We start from the raw sequence: 12,844 nt of genomic DNA on the forward strand, positions 1-12,844 counted from the left end.
TATTTCATTCTTTTTATCCCACATTAATCTTGACAACTCTTAAGAAGTGGATAAGATTATCATCATAATTTTACAGATGAAGAAATAATGGCTCAGAGAGGTTAGTTTACTTACAGTAAGGGGCAGAGCCCAGATCTGAACCCAAGTTCAGACTCCCAAAGGGAGAAAAAAAACTGACAAATTATTTTTAAAGACTTTTTTCTATACAAAACTGGAATAACTCCAGTCAACCAACTCATGCCTCACTCAAGACCCTAAATACAAACTCCTGGTAAATGAGCACTGTGAGCCATATTAAGGGAGAAATCTGAAATATCACATATTAGTTCACATATCAAGGTGATATATTATCATATTCACCAACATATACTGATAAGTATTATTCAAAACAAGGTCACTGAAATCTCAACCTTATCCCTGGGGTCTTCCAACTTTAAAGCCCTAATCTCACTTCTCTGGTCCCTTTGCACATCACCAGAGAAAGAAAGAAAGAAAAGACGAGATGATATCTACGGTCCCTTACAGCTTTAATAATCTATACCTAAACCTAAGTTGCGGTTCCTGTTACTTCTTTTTGTTTGGTACCTGTTCGGTACCATATGGTCTTAGGGAGAAGATCAGAGAATACTAAAATACTGTAAAAATCAAATGTCTTCCATTATTTGATTATGTGAAGGGAAGAGAGGGAGAAAAGAGTCACACACACACACACACACACACACACACACACACACACACGAGGATTGGAGAAAAAAAGGACTGGTAGAAAACAAAGTAGTAGCCAGAAAAAAGAAATAATATATAGATCATTTAAATCAGCTTACATGTAGTTATTAAAGGAATATTAAAAGAGGGAGAGCTAATCTTTGTTGTTTTCTTTGTATTTATGAAGTCGAGCTGTCAGTTTCCCAATGCTGCCCAATACCACACTGCACCAAATACAAGAACTCAAATCAATCAATAACAGAGCTATATTCTGAAAACAGGCGTGCCTAAAAGATTTAGAGCAAAACTGACTCCCTTAAATGGAAGACACACAGCTAGGTTACATTAACTATAGACATATTCAGAAAACCATGGTAGAGTCTAGGTTATTGTTTACTTTTATTGTGAAGCTAATATTGCAATTACTACTTTAAAATACTAAAACTCATATTTAAATTTATAATTAGCAAAATCAAATATGCCTCTATACTTTAATCATAAATTAAAAGAAAAGCAAATGGACTCCCTCTTTTCTAAAAATAATATCGATCTACATTTTAATGCATTACAATATTTATAAGCCTGTGTCCCACACCATTCCAATAAAATCTGCAATAATTCTGGCTGTCTGCTATAATTGTGGTCGAATGGAAACGTTCCTAATTATCCTCAAGAATAATACAATCTGCTGGGCTTCATTATAAAATGTGTCTATTAGTAAAGTTTAATTGATTTTGTTCCACTGATAACATAAAAGAAAAGGAGAGAAGAGAGAGATCACTTATTATATGATCAAAAAACAATTCGGGAGCTCAAAGAAGTACATTTATTTTTCTGCAAAAACAGATTCGAAGTCTTACATGTTAAACATCTTAAAGGAATGAATCCATGCTTTCTTTTTGCTCTGAGTCACATTTTTCAGCTATACATTAATTTTTTTTATATTACTTATCTATAACTAATAAAATTAATCTATTTTATATTAAGACAAAAATAACCAAAGCAGAAACCAACTACTCACCCACCACACAATTTCAGGTTTACCTCTTGAGCGACAGCCTGCCCAGGCCCTAGGGACTAGCTCGGGCAGAAAAAGGAGAATAGCGCTAACCTGCAGCCATGGGAGCCAAAGCACCTCAGCCACTGAAAAATCAGAACCAGCTTCAAAAGAGAAGGATTTATCTCCATGGCCTTTAGTAAAATAAATACACCACAGATCTGGAAGGTAATTCCAGAGAGTTTCAAAAAGGTTTTAACCCAGAGGGGAACAGAAAGAAAACTGGTTGTAGTAAATAGGTATAATTATAAATTTTTAAAACATTTTCCACAAATTCCTTATCTTGTATAATTTTTTTCTTCTGTTGTAACTGCTTACAAATGAGATGTTTTTTCAACTATTTACCTGCCAGCGGGAGGCAAATGCTGGAAACTCTGCACACATAGGTACAGCCTGTCAAATGACAGCTCTCATGGGAGGGTTCCAAGCTATTTCATTGGAAGACACCCGAATGTCAGTATCTCTAAGTCCCTTCCGTGTTTTTATTCATTTTCTCTGAAAAGATCCACCGATCTTCTGGTGGGAAAGTGGGGTAGGTGAAACCCTGCTGCCAGGACTTCAGAGGCCGAGCCATCTCTTCCATTTGCAGTCCTTTCTCTTAGCCCTGTTTCTCCGCACGCCACCCCCTCCACTGTCCCTGAGAACTCGGGCAGGGAAACCCTGTACAGAGGACAAGTTCTAGTATTAAACCGGAGAAGGGTGGTCTCCTGACTGTGTATGGCAGAGGATTTGGGTTTCCAACTGCTTCTTTCAATCCTTTTGAAAGGCAGAAGGCTGTCTGCCTTTGGACATACCTGGCGCTTCCAACTCCTAAGCCTTTTCAGGGTTCTGTGGCAAGAACTGCTTTTTTTCTGGAGTTTTCCAACCCTGACTGATCAGTTGAATTCATCATTACTCAATTTTCCAACTTGCAAAATGGTATTAACATTGTATTCCCCTTTCCTCCTCTTTAATAACTTTTTATAAGTCCCTTACTGACATTTTATTGGGGTTTCAGGAGAAAGCAAAGATAAACAGATATGTCGAATCCAATATGCTTGAGAGCAAGTCTTACAAAATAAATAATTTTTTGAAATAAATTTATATTGAACTATTTTACACCAAGGAAATGTAGTTAAGCAAGTCTTTTACCTGGACTTGACAAGTCCCTAGTCTCTCTTCTACTCTCCACAAAGCTGAGCTAACGGGTTACCACGCTCCTCGGCCCACATACCTTGCTCTCCCCACCTCTTGGCAGAGGCCCTGCCTCCGCCTCACCCTCAGCACCCACACTGCTGCCCACTCAGGGTCCGCTCTTGCCAAGCAAACCTATCCTCTCTCCCTGCGCTCTTGTTCCAAGTGCCTCCTCTTTGGATCTTCCTTTCACCCCCTCCCCCACCCTTTTCATGCTCCTATCTTCAGTCTCTCAATCTCCACAGGCTTCTTCCCTCATTTAAAAAACTTAAAAATATTTGTAAAGAAACTATAACTGTCTTCTACTGGCAGCAGTATAGCGGTATAGTTACTCCAAAGGGCCCTCCTATACAAAACAACCAGTTCTTGGCTAAAATACACTTTTTAGTGCATTGGTGAGCTTCCAGAAAGTAAAGGAAATCTCCAAGGACCCCTGAGCATCATAACCAAAGAGAACAACCGCAAGCAAACAAACTGTGGCTGGCATCAAGAGCAAAACCCCGAGCGGTAAGCAAACTCCAAGGGTAGGGTGACCCTGAGAGCGAAGGCCAATATGAAGCCAATACTGGGAGACTAAGCCTTCAATCAGTGGCAAGGAAGAGAAGCTAAACCTGAGATGCCACATTAAGCCAAGAACCGCTGAAGGAGGCCAAAGTGACCTTGGGTGGTACAGCCCCTAGATCCCATATGTGGGACCTCAGCTTAAGATGAAAACCAATATCTTCAAACACGCATAAGGAAACAAGCCATCATAAGAGTTTGTAGAAACCAACAACAGATTCAGACCCCTAAGGACTTAAAATATTGGATTTATGGGATACAAAATGTAAAATAAATATCAGTTATTACCTCGGCAAGCATGGGGTGTAATACCAAGACAGAAGAAAGGAAAACTCGCATTGAAGGCAAAAAAAAAAAATGGAAACAATTTTGCCGTACTTCACGTTTTTGCCTAGGGCCAGCTTGGTCCCCACCACTATTCTCAAAGGCATGGAATAGTGGAAAGAGCTATCTCTGCATAATGATACAAATTCTCCCTAGCAAACAATTTGCTACATCATACACAGCCTATGGGAAAATGTTCAAATATGAAATTCTCACAAGTTTCTATTATAAACTGAGAGCTTATTGAGAGTCATGTTACCCTCATAAAGATGGCTCCCCTGAATATCCATTTCATCGCAGCAATATTACAATGAATTGGAATAAACAAAAAAGTTCAGTATGCTATAATAACCCAACAATCCTAAAATGCCTCAATTGACTTTGCTCAATTGTTTGCAGATGGTTCTCTACTTTGGTCGATTCAACTTTCAAACAACCTGTACTACTGTGTATTATCTATCCCTAAAAAATCCTTCACGTGCCTAATTCAGATATTCATATATGAGCTGATAAATGGATGTTTTCAGCTATTGCAAGGTAAGGTTCCATTTTTTCCCCCATTTAATAGTATCTATGTAATCATTTAATTTATCACACTTTGATAAATTGTAAAAAGACATTAGTATAAAATATAAAAGACTTATGCTGTGTGATAAAAAGTAAAAATCTCAAACGTACAACATGTAAGCCTAAGATGAAAATAACTACACATGTCAAAAACAGCAACTCTTTAACTTTAACCTTAAAAAGGTATTCACTGGACTTAAGATGGTGGGCCAACAGTAGACTCGATTGTAAATGAAAATAACAAAATTTAAAAAGTATGTGTAAAATCTTGAATTACCAACTCTGCATAAAAGAGGAGGACAGTCAGTCAGTGCACGGACAGAATCGCCATTAATCAGCTATCACAGATGTGGCTATCATTGAAAAAGTGTCATTTTCACACTGCCTCTACATTGGGCTACCTCAGATGTATGACAAAACCATGCTTCTCAAGCTTGGTTATGAGTAGGGAGTGCAAGTACAGAGAGGGTATTCGGGAGAACCTTTGGCCCCAAAACAAATACAGTGTATCTTTCAAGTGCATCAGTTTACTCAATGGTTAAATAATAAAAAATAATTTTACATTAAAACAAATACTATGTTAAATAAAGTAAACATCGGCATAGTTTTATGACGTGATGTACTGGGTTTGCAGGTGCAGGCTGGACTAGCCTCTTGGGCCCTATGGGAATAAACGTTAACTCCATTCTTGCTGCTAGAACTTCCTGGGAAAGTTTGCAACTCCCTAAGCAGAACTATGTTTTGGCACTGTTGATCCGACAAAAACAGAGCCTCGCATTAACTAACGCATGCAAAGCACAATCTGATTAAAATCGCTCTTTAAATACCAGAGTATAGTTAACAAATATAGAAGGCTGAGTATCAAAAGTAGGAAATTAAACATATTCATGTCTTAAATCTCAAAATCAATGTATGAAGCTCTAAGTAGGCAAGAAAGCCTATTGAGGGCAGAGGTGTATTTCAAAAAACGAACCAGGAAACAGTGGCAAAACGGCCTTTGCTCTCAGACAGAGAGCGTGAAGGGTAGACGCAAAACACTACATTCCCCATATTTCATGTGTTAATAATCCCTCTCTCCTCTTTTATGTTCCAGATTTGAATGCTAACAAATGAAACACAGGAGTTGATCTTGAAAACTATAGGCCCTCCTTACTGCTGGCCTATATATATATAATAAATAGTCAGCAGTATCAGGAGATAAATGGTAACCTTTTCCTGTATCTTCAGAAAAAGATGACACTTTTCAGCATCATAAAACATAACATTGTCTTTGCCAATGTTATTTTTGATCAAGTAGTCCCAAAAACACTCTGACTCGGAGACTGTTTGAAAATAACCTTTAACACATTAAAATCTGTCATTCTGAGTGGTGTCTCCCTTAATTGCCCTAATAATGGTATTTAAACTGACACCCATTTCCTGAAAAGAATACTTGGGATTTTTATTTTTATTTTCCATATGTATGGAAGTCAAAATAAATAAAAGCTTCAATCTTCTGGCTTCCTTATTTAAAAAAAAAAAAAAAGAATGACGAGAGTCTTGGCTCATTTAAATTAACAGAGGGGAAGAAAGGGACAATGTCAGGTCATTAAAAAATGAAAATTATAAGAGGAAAAATAAAAATTTCAAAACTATACATTTCTATGCTTAAATGCTAAACATACTATCCCCAGAACATCATGAAAGGCAATACTTACTGTAACTGCCAAGTGGTTTTTCTTCATAAGTAAAATGAAGTTGTAATTCCTCCTCTGACATCTCACAAATGAACACTTTCAGCAAACAGCAAATAATAAACAAAGCATTGTGTGTCTGCCAAATGAAGATGTGGCTAAAAAGGAAAGACCGAAATCATACAAGAATCAATATTTAATCATGAGCATAATTGGTTCATTTCTAGTCCATGATTTCTCCATGATTTCTCAATCATTTTGTCCATTCTGTTTGTAATACTAGAACAATGTCCATATATTTAATGGCTCATGATTTATGATGCTGGGCCAGTGATATCTATATTACAGTTTACTTCACATTTCATTCTGTATATTTTACATAGTGAATCAACTTAATAAAAATATTTTCCTTTAGGCATGATTGCTCTTTGTTCTTAACTTTATAGTTGTCTCACACACAAGCAATTCAGAGAACAAAAAGCCAAAAAGTAAAACAATATATATAGTTACAAAGAGAATATATGTAAATACACAAGCAAAATTTTAAATGGAGCAGCAGCAGCAGCACAGTACAATACTGCTATTTGTATTAACAAGCATGAACTTGCAAGAAAAATTTTAATTAGATTCAATATAATTTTGAAAGCAGGGCAATGAACAATCTTTTAAGACATTGCCATCCAAAAATGTTTTCAAAAAATGTTTGAATGCATAAAAGGTTAACTTTGCATTGTATCTAATATAAAACTATAATATCTAATCTGAACCTTCTTTCATCTAATATGAAATAAAAGAAACAGATGTGAAATGAAATAATACTCAGACTAAGTCATTATTCAAATTAGATATGACCAGCAGTGATAATGGGTGAAAATTACCTTTTCTAGTAATAATGACATCACTCTTAATCTTCTTAAAGAATATATTTCTAAGACTGTCTAAAGTGCTAAAATCAGATTCCAGAATTTATAATCTGACTCCAATGACCTGGACAGCAAATTAAAACCTCTCATTTACTTTTTTCCTTTAATAATGAGAGTAATTCCTTTATAGCTTTCAAAAGACCATAATCTACTTCTACCAACAGACAAAAAATACTCATATTGCTAAGTATAAAGAGAACATGATTTAATCATCTGGCTTACTTCTGACATTCTGCTGAAAGTTTTAGTTCTTTGGTTCTAGAAAGGAAGACCTTAATTAACGCACCAAGGTTTCCTGTTCGAGGATTGTTTTCAACTGCAAAATAAAAAATGGTTTTTCAAAGTTAAAATTAAGAACTAAAATCCAAGTGAGCATATCATAACATTTATAAAACCAAATGTCAAACTGAAGTTGCTTATGGAACAACCTTACTGTCAATTTCACATCTAATTAGGAAAAGCAATGATACTTGGTTGTAATTCTTTCTGAACAACAAAAAACAATTTACAATACAGAAATAATAGAAACAGTAGGAAATCAGCCATCTCATCTGAAAATCCAAAATTATAAAGAAAAGATGTAATAGTTACCATATATATATACAATGTATGCACACACATGGTTCTCTTTAGAAAAGCAGATGTTAAAAAAATTCAAAACCTCATGATTTATATCCCAAGTATACAATACAATAAGCTATAAAGGTAAAACTGTTCAGATAATCAGAAATTATTCTAATAAAAAGACACCTAAAGAAAGCAATGTGGCCAAGTTTAAAAAGCGGGTATTTCAGCAAATCCAGCCTAAAGAATTGAGTGAAGACTGTATTGGGAATCAGAAGCCCTGGTTTCTAGACCAAGTCTGCAATAATGGAATTTTGAACCTCAAATTATTTACTTCTCCAACCTCACTTTTATCATCTGGAAAAAAAATAACAGCTAACATATATTGAACAATATTCATGAAGTGGTTTACATGTTACCTAATTTAATCCTCAAAATTATATATATGCCATAAGCATCAATGTTACCTCCGTTTTATAGATCCTCACCTGTAGGCTGCTACTTGTTCAAGAACACAGCCTTATCTACCGGCTCAAATCTTTTGCTCTAAACTGCACTATACCGACGCCTATAATCAACCTTTGAGGAAAAAGTCTCCCTCTTACTGTCTACCCCAACCAGAAAATTTATGTTAATCCTCCCACTCAGTAACTTTCTTAGGGATTTAGAGATTAGAATTCCCAGAAAGCAACTGGCAAGAAGTAAACAAGGCAAATACAGAGAGTATTGCTGGAGGATAGAGGTGGGGGAAAAAATGTTGATTCAAATGTTTGATCTGGAGATTTATAATTTTCTCCCATTCCAAAACCAAGTAGTAGGGGTAACATAAAGTCCCATTTAAACCAAGCAAACCTGCACAAAATAAAACCTTCCTTCCTGAGTTCTAGAAATTAGGTAGGAATATAGCACCAGCATGCCTTCAAGGTAAAACAGCAGATTCAAGAAGCACCTACAGAAGCCACACAAAGAATAGGGTTAATAAATATACCCTCTCTGGTAGCAAACAATGTGCCTTATTGGTACACTCTGTGGCCTTGTCCTGCTTTATTTTTTCTGAAGAGTCATTATATAAAATATGTGTATAAAATCACTATATAAAATACATTTTATACATTTTATATACAATACTTATTTATGGCTCCCACTGAGACAGATACATGAGGTCAAGGACCTGGGTCAGTCTTTTTTGCAGTCACAACCCTAGCTTATAGAAGGTGCTCAAATTATATTTGGTGGCTTAATGAGTAAGAAGAAAACAATAATTACAGTGACAACAAAATAAGGAAAGGTTATGCTGAAACCTCAACAGAAGACCCAAACCAAAACTGTCGATATGATTTTAGTACACAAGTATCATCACTGTAAAATAGGAAAAGGAACTATTTATTTTTTAAAGAAAACAGAAAGACCCTGGGAAAAATCAGTATAATGAAAAGTGAGTAATCTGACATGTTAGAAAAATGAGAAATTATTAAAAATAAACTAAAAATGCAATAACAACTAAAATATGCACTAGTACTTTGAAAGAGAACTGTAATGTATAAAACACTGAATCAAAGATATAAAAGAAGAACTACAAGAAAAGAAATGAAAAAAAAAGATGAAAATCAACAGTATAGATGATGCTAAGTTGGAGGGAGAAATTAATACAAGTAAAATAAAAGCCATAACTAACAAAAACTTCGGAATTGAAAAAGATCTTAATAAATCAATAAAAAAGACCTCACCAAATTATGAGCAAAATCATAAGAAAAAAAGTATAACAAGAAATATTTAATCATAATTGTTACAGGGAAGAGCCTTGTGAACAAAGAAGGAAAAAGAAATTAAGGTCTCAGACTTCCTTTCAGGTTAATACAAGATGTCAGAAAAGAATTAACCAACTCCTACAGAGTTTTGAGGGAAATGACAGTAAAGAAGTTCATGTACAGAGAAGCTGTCTGTCATTCTTGACTGACTCCTACACTGCATGAACTGCACAAACGGAAAAATAATCCAAGGAATCTAATGGAAACAGCAATGGAGAGCTAAAACAATATAAACACATTATCAGCTGTCTGGTGCTGGGGAGGCAGAATTTAAAGTTGAAGTTAATTCCTGCCAAATTGGAGGAACTTGGTTACTGCCTACGACTTTCCACTGACATCTCTGATGGGCCATATCTGAGAAGAATGACATCTCATGAATAATAACTAGACCCCAAGACTAAGGAAAACCCAGAAATAATAATAAGAGACCCAGAAGGACAGGAAGAGAGAATAGGGCAGAAAAAAATATCTGAAAAACTTGTGGGAAATAAAACCTCCCTATATTTCTCAGTGTTCCTGTAAAAAAAGCCTCACCTCCTGGGTTAGGGAAACATATATGTTATAAAGTGAGAGAATGTCTGCTTTCACTTCTAGAAACATTTCACATACCATAAGGATTAGAATTACAGCCATGTGTTTAAAACCTATCTCACTGAAAGTCAAGCATTACATCACAAGATAAGCACCTAAGCTGACTCCAAAGGTGCAGGAGAGTCTAGATAGAGAATTATCTTCCTAAATATCTATATTTTAGGGAGGAATGAGGTCCCAGAACTTAGAAGCACCTCTAGGTCTAAAAAGCCAAGACAAGGAGGGAGGGAGGATATCTGTCTCCTGAAGAGATCTTATTTACATATGAAAGGACTGGGATAAAGGGAAGAAAAGGGGGACAGCTAATTCCTTCTTCTTTACCAGGAAAAGACACCTCCCCCCATTCACGTAAAACAACTGACCTGGCTCTCACAGCATTGTCCTGCCAAGTAAGAACTAAGACAAAGGGGGAACCAATGCGCTTATTATTTACTATGAGGTATTTAATAAGAAATCTGTCTCTGATCCAGAAAACCTTGTACGTACGTTCCGGGGAAAAAGTAATAAAAATGAATATAAAAAGCCCAACAAAAATAATGGCCACAAACTTCCCAAAATTGATAAAACATTAATCTATGCATCCATGAATGTCAATAAACTCCAAGTAAAATAAAATAAAAAAAAATTAAAAGTATAATAATAAAGTAAAGAGATAATCTTAAAGGCAGAAAGAAAAAAAAGCACTCATCATTTACAAGCAAGCAACAATACAATTAAACCACAGACTTCCTATCTAAAAGAAAGGAGACTGGAGGGCAATGTAATCATAAAGTCAAAGAAATAAAAGGAAAAAAATGTCAACCAAGAATTCTATGACCCGAAAAAACTGTCCTTCAAACTGAAGGCAGACAGGAGGGTAGTGGGCAACTGTACAGTACAGAAACTTGACAAACACAACCCTGGCCAAGTAATCAAGGTCAATATCATCAGTGACAGCTCATGTTAATAACATGTGTCCCTGATGTGATGTGTTGAGAACAGAATTTCACCTCTGTGGTCTTTCTCCTACAGACCCATAACCCCAGAGTGACCAGGAGAAAAAACATCACACTCAAATTGAGGAGCATTCTGAAAAATACCCTACGAGTACTCAAAATTCTAAAACTCATCAAGAGTAAGGAAAATCTGAGAAACAGCTGCAGACCAGAGGAAGCTAAGGAGACATGACGACTTAATGCAATGTGGTATCTTGGATGAGATCCTAGGGGGAAAAAAAAGACATTAGGAGAAAACTAGTGAAATCTGAATAAAGTGTTGAGTTTAATTGACAGTGATGTACCAGTGTTGATTCTTTCCTTGCAACAAATGTATCATATTAAGATGTTAACAATGGGGAAACTGATGAGAGTTATACAGGAACTTTCTATATAGCTCTGCAGGTTTAATGTAAATCTAAACTATTCTAAAATTAAATGTTATTTTAAAAATTCAATAGGTGGAGTTTAATAGGAGATAACATACAACAGAAGAAAAGATTAATAAACTAAAGACAGGTTAAAAAAAAAAAAAGCCTCATAGGAATATGGGACACAATGAAAATGTTAACAAAAGTATAACAGAGGTTCCGGAGGAGAGGAGAAACAGAATAGGAGAGAAACAATGTATAAACCAGTAACGGCTGAGAATTTTCCAAAACTAATGAAAGACACCAATCCGCAGATTTAAAAACCTCTACAAACCTCACTCAAGCAGCCCAAAACACACAAAAAAAAGCCATTCCCCAGCACATCATTCTAAAATGTGAGAAACCAAGGACAAAAACTTAAAAGCATCCAGAAGGAAAAAAAAAAAATAAATCCCATTTCAAAGGAAAACCAGTAAGATTGATAGTTTTCATCTCAACAAAACTGAGAGAATGATGCAAAATAACATAATGATATCTTTAAAGTCCAGAAAAGAAATTAACGCCAACCTAGAATTCTACATCCAGCAGATATATGCTCTGAAAGTGAATAAAAATTAAAACATTTTCAGACAATAAAAACAAATTGTTGTATATCCACAATATCCTTAAAATTGATACACATTTATATTGACAAGAAAAAAAATTCCTGAATACTGCTGAATGAAAACAACATATAAATAATACGACTTACATAAAATTGTACATATAAAACAATACACAGAATACTCTGAAAAAATCTTATCAGAAAAGATTAGCAGTAATTTCCTGTGCTCTTTGATATGGGAAGATTTTTATTTTAACTGTACCATCACATTGTTGGAATTTTTGGCATCTATTTTTTTGTTCCCAAAAGTATTTTTAAATAGAAAATGACACACTTAAATATATGTCAAGTGAAAAAACACAGATTAAAGTAATTGTGTGTATATATATATAGATAATATGTAAATGAATACCCAAAAAATAAACAATAGAAGGCAATACACAAAAATATTAACAATGGCTATGTCAGGATTGTGGAATTATGAGCAATTACTGCCTTTTTTACATTTTAGTATGCTTTCCACTTTATATATGAGTAAATATTACTTCCAATTTAAAATGTTATTTTATACAAATCCAAAGTCATCTTAAAACCCATCATCATCATATCTGCACTGTCATTGTTACATCAAATCTTTTAATTTTCAGCAACAAACTGCCATATGAGTTTTTGAAAGCCATCTCTATTAACACAAAATTCTCTAATTTATGATGTAACTGCAAAATTCAAGATAAATACTACAATAACACCTTTTTCATTACCAATATAATTTGCTTTTAAAAGCAAAAATATTTCATCAAAGACTGTGGCAAACTAACTTATACAGGAGTTAGCCACATAGTTTACACGGAGCTTATCCATATAGCTTGATTTAAAAATAAAATGTCATTATCATTTATGAAGCTCCTGTACACTTGGCATTTTACAGACATATTACCTCTAATTTTCA

General features: G+C 34.9%; 1 protein-coding gene across 5 annotated transcripts in view; it reads right to left on the minus strand.

The window, feature by feature from the left end:
• DYM (dymeclin) overlaps positions 1 to 12,844 on the minus strand; it is a 257,018-nt gene that overhangs the window by 206,681 nt on the left and 37,493 nt on the right. For 4 of the 5 annotated variants that reach the window (XM_036230028.1, XM_036230032.1, XM_036230030.1 and 1 more), the window contains exons 4-5: positions 7,206 to 7,299; positions 6,085 to 6,218 (exon numbers count right to left, since the gene is read on the minus strand). In XM_036230028.1, coding sequence (XP_036085921.1) covers positions 6,085 to 6,218; positions 7,206 to 7,299 — 228 coding nt within the window. The remainder of the gene's footprint in view (positions 1 to 6,084; positions 6,219 to 7,205; positions 7,300 to 12,844) is intronic. The other variant, XM_036230031.1, reaches the window with a different exon arrangement.

This window comes from Rousettus aegyptiacus, unplaced genomic scaffold, assembly GCF_014176215.1.
Source record: "Rousettus aegyptiacus isolate mRouAeg1 unplaced genomic scaffold, mRouAeg1.p scaffold_m13_p_12, whole genome shotgun sequence".
NCBI classification, from domain to species: Eukaryota; Metazoa; Chordata; class Mammalia; order Chiroptera; family Pteropodidae; genus Rousettus; species Rousettus aegyptiacus.